The sequence below is a fragment of the Neopelma chrysocephalum genome, unplaced genomic scaffold (assembly GCF_003984885.1).
Source record: "Neopelma chrysocephalum unplaced genomic scaffold, ASM398488v2 Primary Assembly neopelma1_77, whole genome shotgun sequence".
Lineage (NCBI taxonomy): Eukaryota > Metazoa > Chordata > Aves > Passeriformes > Pipridae > Neopelma > Neopelma chrysocephalum.
The window spans coordinates 6819372-6842669 of record NW_020897738.1 but is presented as its reverse complement, the minus strand read 5'-3'; the positions used below and the strand labels follow the sequence as shown (position 1 = coordinate 6842669).

General features: G+C 43.4%; 1 protein-coding gene across 2 annotated transcripts in view; it reads left to right on the top strand.

Moving 5' to 3' along the window:
• GALNT9 (polypeptide N-acetylgalactosaminyltransferase 9) overlaps positions 1–23298 on the top strand; it is a 135447-nt gene that overhangs the window by 51687 nt on the left and 60462 nt on the right. For both annotated transcript variants that reach the window (XM_027689568.1, XM_027689569.1), the window contains 2 exons: positions 4168–4365; positions 14351–14468. In XM_027689568.1, the coding sequence (XP_027545369.1) occupies positions 4168–4365; positions 14351–14468 (316 nt within the window). The remainder of the gene's footprint in view (positions 1–4167; positions 4366–14350; positions 14469–23298) is intronic.

Below are 23298 nucleotides of genomic sequence, written 5' to 3'. Positions count from 1 at the left end.
AATAACTTGTTAACAATCTGTGCTACTCTGTGCCCATAAAGCACCTTGGCTCAGATACAAGGTAGGAAGCTAATATTTTTGCATCTGTGAAAAACAGAGATGAATCTCAAAATTCACCTCTGGTTTATGTACCTGATCAGGCAAGGCTGAATCCTGCAGTCCTGCCTCACTTCCAGCAGTGGCCATGTGGAAAGAAAACACTCAAACAACATATTGCAGCTCATCAGCACAGCATGTAGAACATACTTGGACTTCAACAACCCCTTCCCCTCTGTCCTTTCAGTCCTGTGAGCTGCCAGAAGCATCTGACTTCTGCAGGTGCACGGTGGAAAAAACCCAGAGAAAGAATGCTGGTGTCTGTAAAGAGGGTGGGTAAATCTGCATAATAATGTAGCAGTTTAAAATTAGGGAAAAAAACCCCTGGAAATTAGTAGGAAAATTTAGTCATAACCCTTTCAAAAACCTGAAGCAATTAGACAAAGCCAGGGTTCAGAACAGAGGACAGTTCTATCCTGGATTTTCTCTTTCCATCTGTGACTCAGACCCTGCTTTCTTACTTGTGGTTATGAACATATTTGGGAAGTTAGATAGCTGTGCAATCTGTCCACATAGTGAACCTTTCCTGTTCCTAATACCCACAGGGATATGATTTCCACACGTGTGGATACCAACAGAGGTAGAAAATCACCTCCATGGGTGAGATGGGAGTTTTAGAAAAGGAAGTTCCAACAGCTGCTTTCATCCCAATTCACTCCATGCCCTTGGCACAGCATAACTCGAGGGCAGAGGTACTGGAGAAGTGGTATCTTGAACATTTACATTTCTGGAGTGCAGGGGACAGAAGCAGGACTTTGATCACATGGACATCTTACAGACACCTCAGATTTCATGGAAGTTCAAAATTTGGGATTTTACATTGATAGATTGATAGAGATGAATGGAATTTCATCGTGTATTTTGACCCGACTGTTGCATCCCTCCTTGTGCCATTCAGATGCAAAGCACCGTCCAGGTGGTAATAAATGTGAGTCATAAACAACTGGAAAACCACAGAAATTAGTCAACTGTAGAGTGACAAGAGTAGTTTGGTGATGGCTGGTGTGAGAGCAGCCCCAGAGCTGGGAATGGATTGTTCTTTGTGTAATGAAGAAAGCAAGGGCCCAGGTTAGCATTTCCAGGACTCAAGTATTGGATTAACACAATCACAGATATGATTAAGGCCTGAAAACCAGAGTGGCTGTTAAATATTTTCTTCACATTCTTTCTCCAACCATTATGTGGGATACACTTCAGCAGTCCAATTTTAAGCTGTCTTGCAAAGTAGCAGGCTAAATTCCCTTTTTATTCAAAATAATTCAGCATTATTAATCTCACCTAGTTTCAGTGTCTGCATTATTATGAGAAGCATCTGACTGTAAAAGTGCCAGCCTCCCTCTCCCTCTGCTGAGAATGAAAGTCTGAGGCACTTACCTTGGATATGGGGGGTCCTTTGCAGACATCTGACATTAAGGGAGGAGAATTCCTTATCTCCTTTTCTTTTAGCTTTTTCATTACACAATCTCAGTCTACCCTACAAAGTAAAATCCTTGAAAAACAAGCACACAGGGAGGAACTGTAGAAGGAATTTGGAACCTCCAGGATGGTTTTAAGTGTGATGGTTAAACAGTCTTGTTCTGTAACCAGGGTCCTGCTCCAGGTGCTTTGCATGGAGGGTGATCTGCACCAGGGTCATTTTTTCACTTTAAAACCTTGAAGAGGAGGATTCTTCTTCCAGTCAAACAATTAGTGGCCTGTCATTAGTGGCACCTGTACCTGTTGTTTGGTATTTTGAAAGCCTTTGTTGCAGAGGCCAGAAGGGAGCTGGGGGCACTGGATTCGTGATGGGAGTGTCTGGCTGAAGTGTCCACTGTTCTGTGTTTTCTTCTGCTGCCTCTAAGGTGATAAGCACAGATAACAGGATGGAAAGAACTGAGCAGAATCAGCTTTTCTGCATTAGTCCCTGCTTTGCTGGATTTGCAAGAGTTTTTCTGCTGTCCACCCACTGGTTTTTAAAACACTTAATCTTATAAATATAATCTCATATTGACAACAGAAGTGGCATATCCTGATTTGGAAGGTCACATTGGCTCTTTATGGAGGTGCCCAAGTGTAGCCCAAAGACCAAATGAATTGAGAGTCTACATCATGTACTGCACTGTCCTGAGTCTCTCAGTTGTTTCTCCCACAGAAAGAAAAAAAAAATCTCCTTTGAGTCTGGGGTACAGCTCTTTAAATGTCATGCAAAAAAAAAGAAAAAAAAAAAAGTATTGCCAAAAATAGAGCTGAAATCACTGTCCTCCTTTAGGCTGCTGAGCTTTCATGCTTCTGTGGAGGTTTTTGGTACCTCACAGGACTTTGGGCTTTGACAATATAAGTACTGCACCTAAAATTGCAGGTGGCAAGCAGTAGTAAGGGTGACCTCAGGCCATTCCAGTCGTGAGGGATCCATTGATTTATTCCCAGAATAAATCAAGGAGAGTAACAAAACAATATGTGTTGAATAGGAGATGAACATCTCTTTCATAACCTTCCTGGCCATAGGAAATTTCTGCGACTTGCAATGTCATTCTTTTTTTCCCACCATGCTTGTGATCATCCTTTTTATTAAAACTTCCATTCTATGTGTTATTGGCATCCAGCTGATAAATTCAAATGTCAGTTTTCTGGAGGAATCCAAATTAAACTAGTTTAACTCTCTTACTCTTCTCTCCAAATGCAGTGCTGTGACACCTTGTCTTTTTGTCAGTTATGCTCTTATTTTACATTGTTTTGTGATGGTTTATTTGCAGTAAGCAGCTCATCATCAATACTCAAGGGTTTCACTGAATCTATGTCTATTTTTACTCGTGTAGGAGCAGTAAAAAGAAGAGAAGGCAAGCAGTACACAGCCTCATGTAAGCAATAGGGAGACTGTGTACAAAATGACAAATATTTTGGCTGTATTCAATTACAGAGAAATTTCTGTCTTCTTACAGAACAGGCCAGAAAATTTATGATAGTTCAGACGGAGGTAGTGAAGACTGAAAATGCAGTTTGAATTAACTTCATCGCTTTTCCCTTTCTGTTGGCCTGCACAAGAAAATTAATGGTAACAAACTAAATATAACAAACAAAATATAAAATGACAAACTTGAAGCCATGAAGGAACAATTGCCTTTTAACCAACAGCAAAAGAAAAATGAGAAAAGATCAGTGTTCAAATCCCACTACCTTTGTGAACCGCAGCAAACCACCGTTCCCTTAAAGATACATGTGAGAGCTCTGCAAAATCTTCAAAGCTTATTTCAAGGGGAAACACAGTTACAAAGGAGTGAACCAGTGGCTGTTTCTAATACTACTTTGAGGAGTGATTTCCACCCTTATGTAAGTCTGCTGCCTCTTTGGATCACTTTCTCTGTAAATTCATAGCGACTTCAGACTACCTTGGTCAGAAATGAGTGTTTGCACTGAAGCTTTTTACTTTCCTTTTGGGATGTAGCTTCTGCTGAAAGCACATTGATGTTTTAAAGCCTTTTGAAATGATGGAACATTTCCTGCAGTTCGCTGCTTTTGCACCATCTGGCAATTGAAATCTTCTCATCACCAAAGAGGTTTTAGAAGGAATAACGCAGCCACACTTGTCATTCAAACTGGATCCCATGGGGTCAGGCCTTAGGAAACAAGATTAAAACCTTTGAGTCACCTTCAGATTCTTGCAGCCCCTGGTGTGTGTTTAGTCCTTCAGGCCATGTCAGCAAGAGCTGGTGTTTAATGGCTACCAGGAGCCCCGGTGGTGTAGCCAGTGAGACCATTTAACTGCTCGTGGTGATGGTGTCTCTCAACACTTGTCCATTGCGAGATGAATTAACAGTCTCCAGGCCTCAGAAGAGGTGTTTGGTCGGGTTTTGTGTTGTTTAACTCTGGTACAGGTTCCTAAAGGTAATAATTCCTGTGTGAAATGTCTCCCCCCCCCGTCAGTGTGTGACAGTGATGTGGGTTCGGTCCCAGGGGCGGCTCTGGGCTGTCGTCTCACTGGGTTAATGCTTGCAGTGTTAGAAAACCTGGTTTTATCAGCCTGCCAGGCAGGACCTGGGATTACTGGGTGGCTGTAAAACCTGTAAAACATGTCGCTGTCTCTGTTGCTCCCAGGGTGGAACCTGCCCTTACCCGGATCAAAGAGGATCGGAAGCGGATCATCCTGCCGGCCATCGACAACATCAAGTACAACACCTTTGAAGTGCAGCAATACGCCAACGCCGCCCACGGCTACAACTGGGGGCTCTGGTGCATGTACATAATCCCACCCCAGGACTGGCTCGATAAAGGGGATGAGTCAGCTCCCATCAGGTAAATCTCCCGTGTGTTTCCATCCCAGCTGTCTGCCAAGGGCAGTTGAAGTGAAAGGCAAGGCTAAAGGCTTTGGGCAGGGACGGCGAAAGGAGGCTGGAGAGAACAGATGGCTCTGCAGAGCTGGGGGTGGGTGTGTTGCCTCTCAGAGCTGCACCACAGGGTGCACAGAAGGGCAACGTGCTCTGGCTGTGAGTGTGTGCTTCGAGTCCATATTGTGGCCCTCAGGAGGGCAGCAGGATCTTTTTCATCTAAGCTTTTGTTTTCCAACATGGGCTCTGGCACGGGTGTTAAGCCAGTGAAACATTTGTGTGTGTGACAAACAAAGGTGGTGTGTATGTGATTACAAAGAGGCTGGTTTCACTTCTGGTCTGTGGGCAGCAGTCTTGGCCATCAGCCCAAACCAGAGCTTCCCATGAGCACCAGCAGGAGCTGTGCTAGCCTTGCTTTGTTCAAGAGTTGCACTTTTCTTTATTTTTTTGGGAACTTTGCACACATGTTCTGAGTTTTCGTGCTGGTTGAATTTTAAAATGAACCCAGACTATATAGTCAGTGTGTCATTTTATTTTTCTCTGTAAGAGGGCATTTTACATTACAGAAATGGAATTTTTCTAAGGAAATGCTGCTACAGGAATTGTGAAGGTGTTTTTGAGAACTGTTACAGTGGGAAAATAGGAACCTGTGTGAAAAGGGCTTTCTTTCCCCTTCGTTTGAAAATTCACATCTCCAAGCCCTTCATCTCCTCCTCTCGTCTTAACAGCTCCTCTGAGATGTACTGTACTTGGTTAAGGCTACTATTTCTGTTGAAATAAATGCTAAAAAAATATGAAACCCAGGCATGAACTTTAGATTGCTCGACCCCATTTTTAAGATTTCTTGGGAAGGACACAACTTATCACCTTAGAGTCTTCTTCATTTTCGTGTATATCACTTCCAAACTAAAGTAAGCTAAAACTCCACTGTATGGTCCCAGTGTGGGCTCTGGCAGAGAAGCTGATGTACTTCCCTTCCAGTGTAAAGCTTGAGTTGTCAGGTCCTGACAAGTTCATCCAAACACTTCAGACAACATACCCATCTGAAAAGATCCAGGTGATCCTTTGGAAGTGAAAAGACACAGACAAACTGATCACATTTCCAGTTGGATGGGGCCACCTCACAGGATCTGCCCCTTATGCAGAGTAATATTTCAGTCTGTATTTGAGCAAGCTGTACTTAGGTTCATTCTCATGCTCTGTGAGTGCAAAACAGAGCTATACAGTAACATTAACCTTATTTACTAGAGGACAGCACAGTCCATCATCACTGACCCTGTGCTTGGCTTGAAACCTCAATAAGCAGGAAAGAAATTACTTAGGAAATCAGTTTTCCTGGATAACATGCCCTGCTCTCCTCACATTGTTTTAAAAGTGCAGGTGTTTTATACCTGTTTCATTCAGCTCTGAGAAACAGGTTATTGATGAATGAAAATTAATCAGCCAAAGATTTCATTCCTGAAACCAGGGTTTCAGTCTTCCAATCCTGAAACCAGGGTTTCAGTCTTCCATTCCTGAAAGATTTTGCACACTTCATGACTTCCAGTTTACGCAGGAAATCTGTGTTCATCTGTACTGTATTAATTTTCACCTGGATTGCTCCAGTATTTGAGTATCTTCTGTTCTGGAGACAATGATCAAATACCAGATAAGACTGAACTAAGAGGTTAAATCTCAGCAAGATCTTGGACATTATTTCAGTGGGGGTAGGTCATGCACTCCCTAAGGCGTGGAAGCTGCCTCTGCAAAACACTTCTGGAAATCCAACTGCAGATCTTTTTAATAGAGGACAAGGAATCTCATCCCTGTAAAGCTGGGATAAGAGGGATTTTTTTCAGCAATACAGGGCGTGATGTGCCATGGACTTTGTGTTCAGGCTCTTGCTGGTGTCACACTGGCATTGGGTTGGGCTGACACAGAAGTGAACAAGGTCCAAACCCAGGCCCTGAGCAGTGTTGAAATCTGATGCACATAAATAGCTGGCTCCCAAGAGCAGTGATTTTATTCTGGACCCCAGTGAACAAACCCTCCAATTCAACAGTGCACAAACTGCCCAGGGACAGATGAGACAAGCAGCACAAGGAGGGGAGCACCCAACCCTTGCTGACAAAGACCAGGAGCACTGACACGTTGTGATTGCCTGGGCACCTCTCCTGGAAATTAAGAATTCCATGCCCTGAAATGCAGAGGCATCAACATCAACCCATGAACACATACTTTTCTCCCTGGGCAAATGTGCTTTGAAGGCAGTGATCCAGGGGAGCAGAGCATCCACCTCACAGCACACTGCTCTGCTTGCTGATGGGGCTCTGAAGCAGTGGCACCTGGATGGATTTGCCAGAGCATTTGGCTGTTGTGTTATTCCTGCCTGTAGAAATACAGTGCAATTTTGTGGCTTTTCAGTGGTATGCCGGTGTAATGGTGGTAATGGGAAGAGTGAAGGTGTGAGTGTTATTGATGGAAAGAATCAGGAAGCCTGTACTTAGGATTGAAATTTGAAAGCACCCATGATGGGAACTTAGTAGCTCTAAGTATTTGAAGCATATTTCCAAAAGGAAGGCAAAGTTAGTTTTCAAAATCTCTGCTGCTTTGGTGCAGATTTTGGTTTTGTAACCAGCTTTCCAGAAATGATTTCTGTTTTTTTGCAAGACATGCAAACAGGTCCACATTGATGATGTTTGGGTCCATGTGTCTGTTCGGTACTTTCGTAAGATTGCAGAACTATTCATCAGCATGAAGACTGCAAGTTCATTTAGTCCTCACTGTTCCTCTTAAGGCTTCCTTTGACACTCTCTTCAGCAAATAGTGGGTTTGGTTTGTGCCTCTCTATGTGTTTTGTGAAAGAAAAGGCTTGTAACAAATAACCCCGGGACCGTTTTCGTGGTTGGCGTAGCTGAGTATTTCCTGCCAGATCTCCAAAGGGATTAAAGATTTTCAGTGTTAAGAAACATGTGTTCTCTGGTATCAGTGAGGATCAGAGCCCTGGCATTTCTCATGTTTGCATTGTATGAATAAATATCATCGATCTGCAGAATTGGGTGAGACATTTAGAAAGCAGGGTCCGATTCCTGTTTTCTTCTGGGACTACATAACAGATGTGCTTAGTTCCTTTTCTAGCATTTTTTCTGTTTGAAGCCTGATCCTCTGATTTCTTGAATGCTGACAGTGGTGTGATCCTACACAGAGCCTTGCTGGGAAGGAGCAGGAACTGTCCCTCATGCCAGTGGGGCACTGCGTAGGCAGTCATGTCAAGTGTGCACCATAAAATGTCACAGCAGCTCTTGTGGTCTAAATGACAATGGGGATGTGGCCTTGAAGTGCTAACAAAGGTAAAGAAATAGCAAGAACAAAGGGTCAGGCTTTGTAAAGATTTCAGATACACTTTAAAGTCGGTTCTTTTTTTTCCCCCACGTTAATACTCTGAACTTCAGAACAATTGATGTTCCCTGAATCGCCTTCTGCGGGCAATCCATTTTACATGTTTGACATTTGAGATGTGAGATGTCCCTAACGTGAAGATTTAAATGAGGATTGTTATTTTGACACGCTGTGTCCATCACGTCATTTCCCATTTGTGTTCCTGAGAGCACGCTCCCCCAAAATGTCCTTATCATCTGGCAACAAACTGTGGGACAAAGGATCCTATTTCTCAGGGTTTCCAGTGAATTTGACTATGCACTGAAACAAGCTGGGGTTTTTAATGCCTGCTGTATTTTTTTCTGGGTTTTGGACCAGCAAGGAAGGACTCTGGTATTCTGAGCTCTGCTCTGACTCGTCTTCCCTCCCCTGCTGTGGTTATGATGGACTGCTCTGCACTTGATTTCTTGATCAGCAGCCACTAACATTAGAGTCATTAGTCAGCCTCACTCAGCCAAGCCCTGCACAGCTCTCCATTTTATCTTCCTCCAGCAGCAGTGGTGCATTTCACTGGTGCATATGTTCTCACTTACTGCTTTAATATGCCATAGCCTGGTACCAGGAGGAACGTGTTCTCACACGGGCAGCACCAGCCACTCGAGAGAGCGCCTTGTGTCCTGCCCATGGGTATAAATTAGAGCTGGATGTGCCCCCAGTGGTGTGGTTTGTGCTGCCTCCTTTGTCTGGGGGGGATGTGTGCCCATCTCAGGTGCAGGTCACGCCCTGTGCTGCTCTGCCATACAAAGCTGGTAAAGTCCTCTTGGGTCTCTTCGCTGCTCTGGGAAGAAACCCATCTGTGTACCTGAGCTTTGGAATAAACCAGGCTGTCATGTAATAACAACACTGGACACTGTTTATTGGTTTGATTATGGCCATCTTTTCAGTTTCTGGTTCACAGGAGCCTGTAACAGAGCAGTTTCTCTTTTATTTGTCCAGGTTCTGATGGGTGTCCAGCCTGTTCCAAAAAAATATACTTCCATGGGTCATCAGAGAGTTATTTTACATCCATATTTGCCCTGCCTTTCTAGCTGAGCATTAGCTTGTCATTTTTTTTTCCCTCTAGCTCCTGAGCAGCAAATCTGTCCTTGAGTTCTGTTCTCAGGGCCTGGTGTAACTCCTTCTTGCAAAAGACAAGAGTTGTAAGAAAAAAGGAAGTATTTATGCAGGTACCGTGCAGGTTTCCCCACTTACCTGTCAGGCCAGGGGTGAGGTGCTGCTTAAGCACCTGAATCAATGAAACATTCTGCCAGGGGAGGTGGAAAACTCGGAGATGTGGTGGGTGATGTGTCATTTGAATCTTGTTCTCTCTCTCCTCGTGCCTGTATATATACATTTATGTTTATATATTTATCTATAGTTGCATTTATGTTTACATTTCTGTATTTATGTGTGAGCGTTTGTCACTTCTGGAAATTGGACTTGGATGCTCTGGAAACTGTTTCAAATGTGACATGATTGCATGATGATGATGATGATGATGATGATAGATAGATATGCTGACCTTAAGGCAGGGGAGAAGGATGCATAAGGGAGAGGAAGATTTCCTGTATCACGTGCAGCATGTCAGTCTGGTGCTTATCCCTTTCTCCTTCACTTGTTCCTGACGGAGCCCCCAGGCAGGATCCTTCAGTTGTCTGTAAAGGGAAGGAGAGGGATGCACCTGGCTGGAGAGATGGGTATGGCACCAGCTGGAATTTTGCTGACAGAGCTGTGCTCCTGGGGACCTCACTAAAACAAAATAGTTGTGACTCAGACCTACAGCAAGTGTCATCACTGGCCAGCGTGTGCCCTCTGTTTGTGGTGCCTCATCCCAAAGCAGGCACTGCCCTCTCTGCCCTCCAGCTGCCTGCACTGTGTCTGCTGCAACAGGCAGGGAGGGAGAGTTCACAAAGCCCTGCTCTCTCTGCTTGCTCCCTTTCCCCAGGGCATTACCCAGACTCATGTCTCTCCTGTATTTCCCTTGCTGTGACCCTGCTATCAGGTAATTTCCACAGATTGTGATGTGTCTTTCTCCAGTGCAGAATCAATATGATTCTATGCTGCATTTTAAGCTTTTAGCTGCAAGACCCACTTTGCTGTGTTTCCCACATTATCCTTTAAGTGCTGCTGTTGATGATAATTAATGCTTAAAACATCCTCAGTTGTGTCAAAGAATATTCCACAGATCAATTAAGTTTCACAACACCTTTGAGGTGTTGGTAAAGAATAGTGCACCTCTAATTGCTCTTTTATGATACCTTCCTTCTAAAAATGTCACTGTTTTGCTAGAAAGTGCATGATTAAGTAAAAAGGTTGCTTTGTATAAAGCAGGTGTTGTTAAGTTTAATATATTGTGCTCTGAAGTGCTAAGGGGATGCACCTTCTCATGTTCTGCCCCTTGGCTGGTGAGCAGTGGTTAAGACATGCTAAGGTAGTTGGTTTTGCTCATATATCCATTTCTTAGCTTTCAAAGGAAGTCTGCTGCACTGCACTAAAAGTGGTAGATACACTGGAGTATTTCAGATACTGGGAAAACCCAGTGCTGGCAGCCAAGTGAAGGTCTCCTGCTTTTTGGGGAGTTGGGTTTTTTTAAAGTGTCAATGTGACACTGCAGTCCAGTATAAAATAATCCAGCTTAAAATGTGCTTTAAAATGCCTTCAGAAGTGAGTTTTGGGGTTTGAGGCTGCTGAAGCATTCTCAGACTCTTACCCAGTGTTATTAAGTGTGCTTCACAGATGGAGGAGCAGAGGCAGGGGGAGGTGACTCACTGGAGACCAGATGAGTGGCAGAGCTGGGAATAGAGTCGGGGTCCCTCTGCTCACAGCACTGGTACCCTCTCACTGGGCTGTACAGTCACATCACACTGACTTTACAGCTGGGTCACTCAGAGCACAGGGCAGGGAAGGGCCTGGCCTTGGTGAGGCCCCCAAAAACCTCTTTGTGACTCTGCTGGAAGCGTTGAACGTGGAATATGCAGAAAACTCAACATTGTGCACTGCAGGCAAGTTCTTCCATCGTGTCAGGATGTGTCCAGGGCAGGGCCAGGGGCTTCTCAGATCAGCTTCAAGCCCAGGCTGCAGGCAGCCAAATTCAGGTAGAAAAAGCCACTGTCAGTGGCAATTTTTGACAGTTCTCTGAAAAGCTGGGTGTGGTTCCTTCTGTCCTTGTGCTGCTGTTGTTGCTGAGTCCTGAAACCAATTCTTTTTTCTGAATAAGCCATGAAGGCTTGTGGAGTCTATATTTGAATATATCTAATGAGAAGAAATAAAGCCTGGAAGAGAGAGAGGGAGCTGCAGAGGCAGCCCTCAGTGGCATTGAGCTGTGAGTGATGATTATGTAGCTGCATCCAAAATGTATTTCCCACCCCCATTCAATTAACAACTCAGTGTTTTAATGGACAGAGCCGACAGCTGCAAAAATCCATCCCCCAGAGAGAGGGATTCCAGCACCTGAGAGCAGTCTGCAAAGCCTGGCAGTACCATTCCTCATTAGGAAGGGAGGAGATACATCCTCATGGGAGCATCCTACTGCTGTAAGGAGCTGCCTCCAGAGGACTTTTGAGAGGGAGACAGGGCTGGAAAGAGGATGAATCTAAGCCCAGACTAGCATCTCAGTTTTGCAAAGCAGTGATGCCTTAATCCAGTGAAGCCTGTGTGAATGGAAAATGAAAAATGTGGTGTGTGTTTCTTCCCCCTATCGTCTTCCTTTTTTTATCATGAACTTAAGAAATATACCTGAAATATTCCCTCAGAGGCACTGCATAGGCACTGAATTTCATTATCTTGGTCATATCCTCCTTTTATTTCTGTTTCTAGACTAAATGTAATCCCTGTTAGCCTAAAATGTGGTTTTCATTGATACAGGGTGTGACCTGGAGGTGTATATAGGATATGTCTGGTCCTGAGTACAGGAGAGCTCTCACCCTCTTTAGGCAAGTCTGTTTCCAGGCTTAGATCTAGGAAGTATTAGGAGGAAGATGGATTTTATCAAATAACTTGAATTTATAAATGCCATCCATCTTGCAAAGATCCTGGTGTGCAAGGATGGAGGTGCCCAGCCAGGAATACTCAGGACCATGAGCGATTTTCACAGAGCCTTGAGACCACTTCTAACTTGAGACTGATTCCACTGAAAGCCTTCACAGGTGACAGCACCAAAGAGAGAAGTCCTGGAATTCCTTGCAGACAGAAGGGGCACTCTGGGTGTGGCAGAGGTCCAGGCACTGAGGGTGCTGTGGTGACCCTGCTGCAGTTTCTTTGTAGGGTCTCTGACATCTGGCCTCAGTTTTCTCCATCCTTTTCGATGGAGTGATTGCAGGGATCTCCTGAGAAGCCCCACTTCAGTGCAGAGACATCTGTAAAAGCCAGATGTTTGCTGTTGTAACCACCATTAAACCTTGTCCTCGGCTCATCATCCAGGGAATGCATCTCACTCTGTAAGGGTGAAACGTGAGAGTTAATCAAGCCATTTCAACTTCTTTGTCAGAAACAGTGCTGATCAAATGTGCTTCTATCAACAGCTGCCTTTTTCAATTATGCAGAGAAAACATGAGAGGGATAGTGTGCACTGCAGTAGAGGCTTGTAATGATCTGGGAGGTGGCAGAGGCTTTCAAACTGAGAGAAAGTGCAAAGGAGAGATGCTGAAGTGGTACCAGGAGTGCCAGTGGCACAGCAGAGCCCATTACAGACAAATGAACCTTGTCAGGGGTACCAGGTAGTTCTGTCACAGTGTGGGCTCTGTTCTTCAGTGTCAGGATATGCTTTAGGCCCAGGAGCAAAGAACTGTTTTGTCAAACCATATCTTGGCCATTTGTTCGTAGCCTTTTTAACCTCCTGCTGTAGAAATGGTGAACTGCTGATGAGAAAGAGGACCTGAAGTGATGACAACATTCCTGCAGCCACCTGCTGCTCCCGGTGGGATCCACCAACACATGGGTGAAAAATATGTTCATTTTCCCAGCCAGAGAAATGTTTCACATGTGTGTGAAACAGCCTCAGGAACATGTTCCTCAGATGTCATGGGCAAACACCTTGTGAATGGCTTTCTGTACAAACTGAAGAAACTTGCAGGTATCTGGGATAAGAGAGAATTCATAGTGACAGTATAGCATTAGTGCATTACAAAGGAGACTTCTTAAAATAGGTTTTAGACCTTTTCCATCATGTTTGTTTCTATAGGGCACTTTTATGGAGTATGGACAAAAGCTTGTGCCATAAATAAAGCATTCTCTGTTCTCCTAGAAAAATAGAAAATTGGCATAAACTGGAATTCTCCTGATGTATTTTTTACAATAGTACTGTTAGGAATGATGTTGTGTCTGCCAGATGGCCCAAAATCACTTCCCTTTCAATGGAAGAGGGAGCACAGCTCATTCTTCTAGGTCAGCTCCAAAAGTGCTCTTGTTTCTCCAAGGATTTTACACTTCTCCTGATTCAGCAGTCTGCTCTCTTGGGATTCCACAACAGAGGGGGTCTGTCCCAGGGCCTGGGCTCATCCTGTGGATGAGGCTGCAGGATGAGTTCCCATGATTTTGAAGTAGGCACTGTGCAACCTGCAGCTGAATTGCAAGTCAGACGTGGAGCTGCAGGTTCTTGTTGATTTTCCACCTTAAAGTTTGACAAGTTTACATTTTTTAATTGGGGGTTGTAGGAGCAAAACCTGGCTCCTACCTTGAGTTTTCAAAAGGTAGGTGTTGTACAGAGATGCAGAGAAAGTGCAGACAAATGAAACCAGTGAATGTCCCTGGCTTGTATTCCATTGAAATAATGGTTGTGTTAATAGGGTAAATAATCTCAAAATCTGGTGTCAAGTAGTGCTGCTCAGTGACAGGTTTCAGATTGCTTTGTAAAGGAGACTAGAACCAGAGTTCTTCACATAAAGAATTGGATGCTTGAAGAAGGGAGATGTTTTATCTGAAATCACCTGGTTGGTCAGATCTGAGGGAAGCGTCTTCCTCTGAAAATTTTTCCATTTCCAAAGTCTGACCCCAGCAAACCTGGAAATATTAATCATAGAATAGCTTCACAAAGGCTGAAATTCATATGCTCGAGCTGACTCCAGAAAGTCCCTTGGCAAACTTCACACCAGGATTGATCCATGGCTCTCAACATGTGCTTTTTTTTTAATATGTGGGTAAGAGGACTCCTCATTTCCAGCAAAGGTCAGGGGGGGTTTTGTGTGTGTTGATCTTCCAATAAAGTGTTGTCTGGTTCTTGTGCTACTCTGTGGTAACAAACTTCAGCTCCAGCACAGAGGTTGTGTTGTAAAACAAACAAAAACCAGCCTGATACTTCAGTGACACACATGGAGGACTTCACATCTTGTGTGTCCCACAGACTGATGTGTTTGGCAGTGTGCTCATTATTTGGGTGATTCTGATCCCACAAAGTCCTCTGTCCATTGGGGGTTGAAGTACAATGCGATTGATGCTCATAGATAAATTTAAAAGGTAAACTTGAAGACTGAGAACTGCTTTATCAGTGTAAATTTCTTATGGGATGGGTTCTGTAGTAGCTAAGAAACGACTTAATTTTTTGCTTTATTCTCTCTGTGCAGGACACCAGCCATGATCGGGTGCTCCTTTGTAGTGGACCGAGAGTATTTTGGTGAGATTGGTTTGCTTGACCCTGGTATGGAGGTCTATGGAGGGGAAAACATCGAATTAGGCATGAGGGTGAGTAACAAAGATGAGACTTTTGCCGTGTCCATTTGCAAAGAACGACTGGGAGCTCGTGGCCCAGCAGAGTTGCTTCCTGACTGATAGGCTATTATGCTGGAGTAATTGATATTGCAACACTATCTGGAACTGACAGTCCCAGTAAATGAATGTTCCTGGCCTTACTGGCCCTGAGAGAACTGATAACAGTCAGAAATGTGGTTTATTGGTTCATTCTGTCAGTGTCTGAACCCCACGAGAAAGATTTTCCCCTTTCCCAGTAGCTTTGCTTGTGCAAACGGCCACACTGGGATTCCTGTGCTTGTTGCCCTTAGCTGATGTTGTACATTTGTGGCCCAGCAGATGCAATACATGCAGAAAACTGAGGCCAGGCTGGTAGAAATCAGTTGTGAGGTTCTACATATGGCTTGTGATGAATGCTGAGATATTTTATAGCTTTACAGAATAAGAACTACAGGGTGCAGGTATTTGACCCTGTCAGATAGGTCCATGTGAAGTGTGGCCAGATGGCTTTGAAACAGCATCAGTCCACCCTGTGCTCTTGACCTATAGGAGGTTTGCTACCTGTGATCCTTTGCCCTTGTTTTCAAGGTGGTGCTTGCCATCCAGTCCTTCTGAACACCAAGGAACATGTCTTTGCTTAGCATTTGGAAATTAGGCCACTTAATGTTGCATGAACACAGTTTCCTCATTATAGAGCTGACTGTTTAATTATTTTCCCCTTACTCTTTATCCCCTGTTTCACAGTAACACGTCCCTGGTGCATGTAATGTGCTCATTAAAGCATATATTCTGCTCATGGTGAAACATTGAACATCAAATTAGTCCATCCTTTATCTGACTCTTTTTTTTCTGAAATGGCTACAAACTCCTTCACACCAGTGGGCTGAGGAAGAAGGTCACTGCAGCAGGAGTTTATTTTCACAAATGGGTGTGTGTTTATTATTCCAGCACTGCAAGAGGGACGGGGTTTGTAATGGGACTGTGTGAATGCACTGCTTTTACTTTTCACATAGGGGACAGGAAAACTGCTACCACAAATCATCCAATTTTCCTTAAGAGGGTCAGGCTATTACCAGGATTGTGTGAGCTTTCCTTTATCATTGTGCAGGGCTTTGAGCTGTTTGAAACTTTTTCCACATGGCTGCTCCCAGAATAGATTGAACACTCTGGCAAAACTCTGGCGTGGTTGATGAATAAGGCTCCTAAGAAATCTGAAAGCTGTCGCTCTTCCTTAGACGAGAAGAACTTGCTGAGTACGATTAGGGCTCCTGGTAAACAGAGGCAAAGGTTTTAATAGGATTATGGAATGGCACTTGCTTCAAGAGACAAGGATTTGAAGTGGGCAAGGACAGGTTTTCAGGGATAGGGAACCTGTTAAAGCCTGCAGAAACCTTGGATCTAAAAACCAGCTCTCACTCTTTGGGTTTTATTTTGGTTGGGTTTCTTTTTGCCATATGATAAAAACTAACCCTACTGTTTGGGAGAGGTTTTATGAAAGTACAAGAGTATGAGTTTGTTCTAAAATAAGCTGTGTGTCCATAGCAGGATCTATTACTCTGTGTTTCCAGCCTGGATCTATCATGGTAAGTAATATACAGTGTCTGCCTCCTAATTTGCAAATCCTATGTGTGATCCCCTCCTGTGTGTCTTTGAGAGCTGTCAGAAACTAACAGCGTGAAAATGCACAGGAACCTTCTCCCTTCTCTCCAGGATATTTATAAAATCACTGTGAATTTACCAGGCTTGGTTTTTTTTAACTCCAGAATCTCCAAGTAAGTTGCAAAACATCACTCCTTTCCCAAGGCCTGGTGGACTGAGCCACACAGGGATATTTGGCATATTCCCCCACCTGCACACAGGGATGCTGTTGACCACATGTGACCCTGCTCATGTGAAGCAATGAAAGGCAGAATAAGGAAGGAATAAGTGAATTAATAAGTAAAACCCAAAAAGTGATATAATAATAGTAAGATATAGGGAAAGTGATGGCACACGTTTGGCTGAAAACAGTCCCTACTTAAAATAGCTGTAACAATAATCCTTTAAACTTTTTTTGCAAGCTATTATCATGTTACTGCTAAAAGAAAAGGGATTAGGTTTGGAGCGTCTGAATTAGATTACATTGCATCTAATGAACCCTTGTTTAAATTGTTTTAATAAAGTGAAATAGGGAAACTCAGTGAAACTAATGAGCTGATTTGGGAGGATACTGTTTGATAACCCAGCTAATTCCCATTAAATCTATTGTTTATTAAAAAATCATGATCTTGGGTATTCCACTGTTGCCTTTGCCCTTTTCTAAATTCTGCAGATGGACACATTTAAATAATTACCCTAAGAGATTTTCTGTGTTGAATAAGCAGTGTAGCAACTGACTGGGGCTACTATGCCTATTGAAAATACTGCAGGCTCTGCAGCTCTTTTTTAAACTCAAAAAATAATAATTTTTTATGTAAACTTCCCATTGGTGAGAGCTGTGACATTCTCCTGATGGGGCAGCTTTGCAATGAGGTCAGTGTCCGTTTGCCAAGCAAGGGAGATTCTGTTTTGGTTGAGGAAAAAGCACCAGCTGTTCTGGGAAATAAAGGGGAGGTGGACATGTTTGCAAGCTTGTGATAGTAAGGAAATAGATGGACACTTCCATAATGTCACCTTGTACTGTATTTTTCAAAGATGACAGTTTCACCACGAGGTGGATAAACACAGGATGGAATTCTGTTATGGACACATGGTGCTGTTCTCTCACTGTTCACCAGCCAGCTCCTGAAGCTGATGGGAATTGTCTGTGAGCACCTGAAAAGTGATTTTGGCCAGGAGCTTAGAGCATTAAAGGGTGGCTGACTCCTCTGGGGATGAGCTGCCCTTCACCAGCACGGGCAGCTTGGCTGGTTGGCTGCACTCAGGCACCACCACGGTGCTGCTCTGACTCCTATATCCACGTGGGTCCAGTGAGCAGTAGAATAGCCCCCTGTCTTCATTTCAGCTGTGCCTCAACTGTCCTTTTCCCAACCTGGAGGCAGAGATAAGGAAAAACAATGGCAGTTTCTCCTGAGGCTGAGCTCTGAGTGTGTCTGTGCCCGAAGAAAACACTCTGAATTCAGGGAGGATCATGTTTGTCTTTGCTGCTCCTGAACATCAAATGGTCTCTCTGACCTGCAGTACAGACAGATGTCCCAAAAGTGAAATTCAAGCAGTGCTTGAACGTAGAGGGAGACAGGGATCCCTTTTAGTGAGGGTCCCAAAATTGGACCCTGTAAGAAACTGCATGGTTTGCAAACGTCATGTAACTTCCATTCCTAGTGGGAGCTACAGACACACTTAATTATGTAGAAAGGGATCATATAAACATTAAAAGCCTAGTTTATGATTTAACCTAATACAAGCAGTTTATGATGCATCTTTTTATAGTGAGTCATTAATCACTGCACTAAGGATCTCTCACATCTCTGGTGCTCCAGTGTGAGTTGCTCTTCTTTTTACTTTGTACCCATCAACTGTAACAGTGGGTGGGCAGAGATCAAGCATTTATTTTAAAGGATGCTCTAACAGAAATTAAATTCTGCTTCCACTGTTAAGATTTTAAGCAAATTAAATAAAAAAATATGTTGTCACATTGTCAACTGAAAGTAAAACCTTTTTCTTTTATAGCCAGCATCAACAGGCCATACTGCTTTATTCTCAGTAGCACTGTGATACACCTCAAAGGGGGGAACCTGAAGCAGCTGATGAGTTCTCAGAGGTGTTAACTCAGAGATTTGAAGAAACAAACACACAAAACAACACCACCCTCCACCCCAACTAATGACTTACCCAGTCTGAGATATCTGAAGGAAACCTGCTGTGTAAGAGCTTCTGGCCAGAGGAATGAATCAGAGATGTCCCAGTGGGACAGAGGGACTTGTGGTGAATCCCAGGGATGGCTCAGTGCTCCAGCAGAACCCACCTGGAAGCTCAGGGTTGGCTGGGCCCTTGGCTCATGCAGGTGTGGCACAGGTAACTTTGGCCAGTTTGGAGGCAATAGTGACTGGCCCTGGGAACACAGGAGTGTCCAAAGCCACCAGGAATCACCCCTGGTGATTCCAAATTAATATAGTCTTAAATGTACTTTAAACGGGATGTATGATCCTCTTTTTGGGGACAGAACCCATCTCCCTGCCTGTCTGCAAATTCTTGGAACCACGCTGTCCTTTTTTCTTCCTTATTTTTCTATTTATTTATTAAATTGAACATAACTACAACCTGGAATGGAAAACAGTGGTTTCATCAGAACACAGATCACTGGGATTGAAAAGAACTGTCTGGGAACAGGATAGGACTGGGGTGGTGTGCACTCTGCTGCTGGGATTGCACTGATGGTGGAGGCCAAGCTGAGCAGCTGAAATCAAGAGTGGTTTGTGTGTTCAGGAACCACAGTGTGTGCTGTGAAAAAAACATGGTGCAGGTGCCCTGAAATCTCTTTATGAGGAGATAAAACTCATTGTATAATGGACTTTAATACACAAGCAAATCATTAGACTTTCCAAACTTATGTTATATGCCCTGCCTTTAAAATTTCTTTAAAAATAGGTGAACTGCATTTTTTCTGAACAGAAATGCTGATGGTACATCACTGAGTGGTGAATTCTTGACCTGATTTTATTACCTTTAGCCAAGGAGATTTAGATTCCTTTGAGCAGTCAGTGTTTTAAATGCAGATTCTAGACTGGTGTGCTGTAATAAAAATGTCACAAGGTTTATGCATAGCAAACTTTAATTCTGAATTCTGGACAATGCTTTTTGCTCTGTGTGATTCATGAGGTCAGGTCCCTAGTCTGAGAGCTAAGTAGAAACCTCTTTTTGGAGAGGTTCTCAAAATTTCAGGGGGTTTTTTCCCGCATGCTTAAGTAAAATACAAGTGAAAAGTGTTCAAAAATACAGGTTAATCAAAATGTCTTACTTGGTAAATCTAAAAATGCTTCATTTTTATTTTGACCTTTCCCAAGCTGTAATTTTTAGTAGAAATCAATGAAGTTTTGAATGAAAAGTTTTAAAAGAAAGCCTTTTTTGTTTGAAGATGTTTAATCACTTAAATGATGTTAACAAAACCCCACAGTTGCTGACATCTGAAAATGTAGTGCACTCTGTCCTTAGACATGCCCATTCACTCTCTGGAGTACAATAAATCAGCATTTTCAGCAGGAAGTTAAATGCTATTAAAATGTTTCTGAGCAGTTCTACACTGCCTAAGCAAAATCCTAATAAGTGATGTAATGTGCTGTTATTGGAAGTTGCCCCATTGCTTGGGTTGCAGAGATCTCAGTGATAAATCTCCCTCCTGATAAGGTGTAAAGGTGTCCTCTTTTTCCATCTCCAGTTCAATTTAGCAGTTTTACAGGCGTTTCCTGTGGCAAAAAGAATGTTAAGCCTGTAAAGTCGAGCATTAAGAAGCCATGAAAGGATTGAATTCGTGGTGCCTGGATTACATTAATTCGTAGCTCCTTTCCCTCTTCAAAACAGGGATTGGAGCAGCCTGTTCTGGGGGGATGTGAATATGTGATGAGCCGGGTCCTCAGCCTGTCTCAGTGTTCAGCATCTTCTAATTCCATTGGAGTTGCACAGATTCAGGCAGGATGAGATTAGGCTTGACATCCGGACGTAGCAGTAACACATTTTGTCTGGAAAAGGAGACAGACTAAGTGGTAAGTGAAGAAGCTCATGCAGGCTTTAAATCCCAGGCTGCTGAACCCTGGAGTGTCCAAAGCCACCAGGAATCACCCCTGGTGATTCCAAAATTTATATAGTCTTAAATGTACTTGGAATGAGATGTATGAGCCTCTTTTTGGGGACAGAACCCAATTCCCTACCTGTCTGCAAATTCTTGGAACCACGCTGTCCTTTTTTTTTTTCTTTTTTTTTTTTTTTTTTTCTTTTTTATTTCCTACTTTCTCCCTTATTTTTCTATTTATTAAATTGAAAAAAACTACAACCTGGAACGGAAAACAGTGGTTTCATCAGGACACAGTGCAATGGTGCTCTAGCATGAAATTGCCAGCACACTCCAGGCTGGAGCTTGTGAATACCCTTAAAAACACTCTCTAAAGTGGGAGCGTTGGAAATAGCTCAGGAAAGAGCATCTGGCCATTTGGCTTCCATATCACATCACGCTCCATCGAGTGTAACATTTCATGTTACAAACTCTTTCATGTACTAGGACATTATCAAAGCACAAGGCTGGAAATTTCAAAAAGAGATCAACAGTGAAAGAGCCGAGGAAAGAAAACGCTTCTTTAGTCTTTGCTACTTTCTTCTCAGCCACTTTCCTGCAGGTTTGATCTAAATCTGACAGAGGTTGCTCTGCAGAGGCAACTGTGAACTGAATGAGAGAGACAGAGAGGGAAAATGAGGAGAAGCTGAGTGTGCTAATTGTGTTGAGATTGAAATAGGTTTTACTTGCCTGATGATGAGTCTGAACCAAACACCAGAGATGAGCTACAGCTGCTCAGAAAACTTTCTGATACAACATGTTTTCTGTTGCAAAATAGCAGCTCATCCAGAACTCCAGAGGTTCTGTAGAAGTCTAAATTTTGATGCTGATTACTGAAAGCCTGGCTTGGGTTGTTGTGTACCCAGAGGTGCCCAGCTGTGGGTCCTTAGCTGGCTCCCAGCATACCTGGCAAAAGATTTCTCTGAGTTTTTTTTTTAACCACTTTGGATCTTTTTCAGAACTCCTACAAATGAAAAAAAAAAATAATCAGTTCTTTGGAAAGCATCCTCTTTCCACTCAAAAAATGAGATGTGAAAGGCTTTCAGGATACCAGCTGTTCCCAGAGCAGGGGGATGCCCATTTTCTAATTGACTTTTTGAGTAGCTCCCCAGTTGGTTCTCGTTTTGCTGGGGATGAGAGGTTTAATCAGAACATCTAGCAGTTATAAAGGGCTCTTACAGGGGCAGGGGTCCTTTTTCAGCCTGGGTTTCTGCAGTTGGAGCAAAGGTTTGGCTCAGGCTGGAGTCCCAGCCCAGCCCAGCAGCCTGGGGAAGTCCTGGAGGAGCAGCAGGTGGTGGGTGTGAGACCCACAGCTCAAACTGCTTTCCTTGGCAGTGCCCAGGGCTCCTGTGTGGGATCGTGTTGCTGGAGGGTTTTCCCAGGTACCGTTCTCCAGGTAATGATCTCATTTGGAAAAGTGTTCCTCGGCCTCAGAGGTGAGCTGTCAGATTTATGGGCTCCTCCAGCCTCAAATAGGGTCTGGAGGTGGGGTTGGAGGTGTTTAAATGTTTTACTCTCCATCTGCAGCTGAGGTGTTACCCTTGTAGGAATATTACCCTTGTTATTTATGATGTTAAACAGAGCAGTGTAAATCCTCACCACTGGCAGGTGGAAGTGTTTTTGTCACATGAGCATGAGGATAACAAGAGCTGATATTTGTTGTAGGCTTCAAGGGGGAAAGTGTTGTGGGGCTTAGATTTGTTTGGTTTCGTTTTAATTCCTCCTAGAGAACTTTGGGAGGAAACATGACATTTTTTACTGTATCTTTTGTGGTCTGCTAAGGAAATATCTAACTGACTAATAATTATCCTTGCACTGGTGTTGCCTGAGAAAAGAGCAAAGCATGTTGAGCTGACCTGTGTGACAGGTACCTCTGAGCTGAGAGAGCAGGAGCAGGGGAGGAATAATGCATGTACCTGTGTTGTTGAATAAAGGTTCAACTCCTTGGTGCCAGAAAATGATGTCATTATCTGTGTTGGGTGTAACACATGGATAAAAGGCAATTTAACACTGTGCACAAAAGAGAGAAGCTGTTTTCTGTGGAAGGCAGCAGCAGATCAGCCACCAGTGAGAAGTGCAATTGGTGCTTCTCCCCCAAAGAGCTCACATTGGGGTGAGACCCAGCACAGAGGGGCCAGAACAGGGCATGGAGCAGGGAAACAGGTGCCTGTTCGGCTGAGCACAGACAGGAAAAAAGCTTCAATAAAATACTTAAAGTCCCAGAATTTCAAGCTTCTCTCTCTTAAATTTTTTGTTTCTGCATAGGGAAAATAGGGAGACAGGTTGGTTGAAATGTTTTGTTAGCACATTTATTGCAACTTGCACAGCCCCATATGTGGTTTCTCTGCTTGCATGCTGCAGCTTGTCTAGATACATACAGACAAATTCCCTCTGCGTCCTCATATGTCATTGTTTCTCTGCCATAACATCAGATCAGATTGCATGGCAGTGTTAGACATATATATAATGTGCACAAATGCATTGGTCAAAATGCCAATTGCTTTCCATTGGTAGCATTCTTCCAACATAATGGAAAGGTGTTAGCCATTTAAAAGCGAGGAGAAACAAACACAAAATGACATAACTGTCATTTCTATTCGTACTCTAGGCTTCGAAAAAGCAGATCTCGCTGAAAAATCATATTTAATATGACGTACAGAATTTATAACATGAGAAATGCAGCCAAGGAGAACCCAGGGAAGCATCAAAATATGTTTGCAAAATCTGTTGCTGGGCGCGACTGCTTATTGCATATTCAAGTGTTTTGACTGTTATAAAATAATCTATTTGCATGTTTTGGTAAAACTGTAGCTGCATATTTCTACCTAAAATGCCACTTAGATTTCCTCTGTGTCTCTGATAGCATGTCATTTGCACAAATGTCTTCCTATCAGCAGAAAAACAAGTGATGCAATAAGTTCAGAGCATGTGCTGTCTGTAATTCCTGGCACACTCTGAGGGGACAGGTAAATAAATGTGGCTCCACTGAACCAAGGGGGAAACTGAGGCAGAAGGCGCTAACAATGTCCTTGTGGGATGTGTGAGAGTCATTTGGTGGCAGAGCCCACGTTGAAAATATTT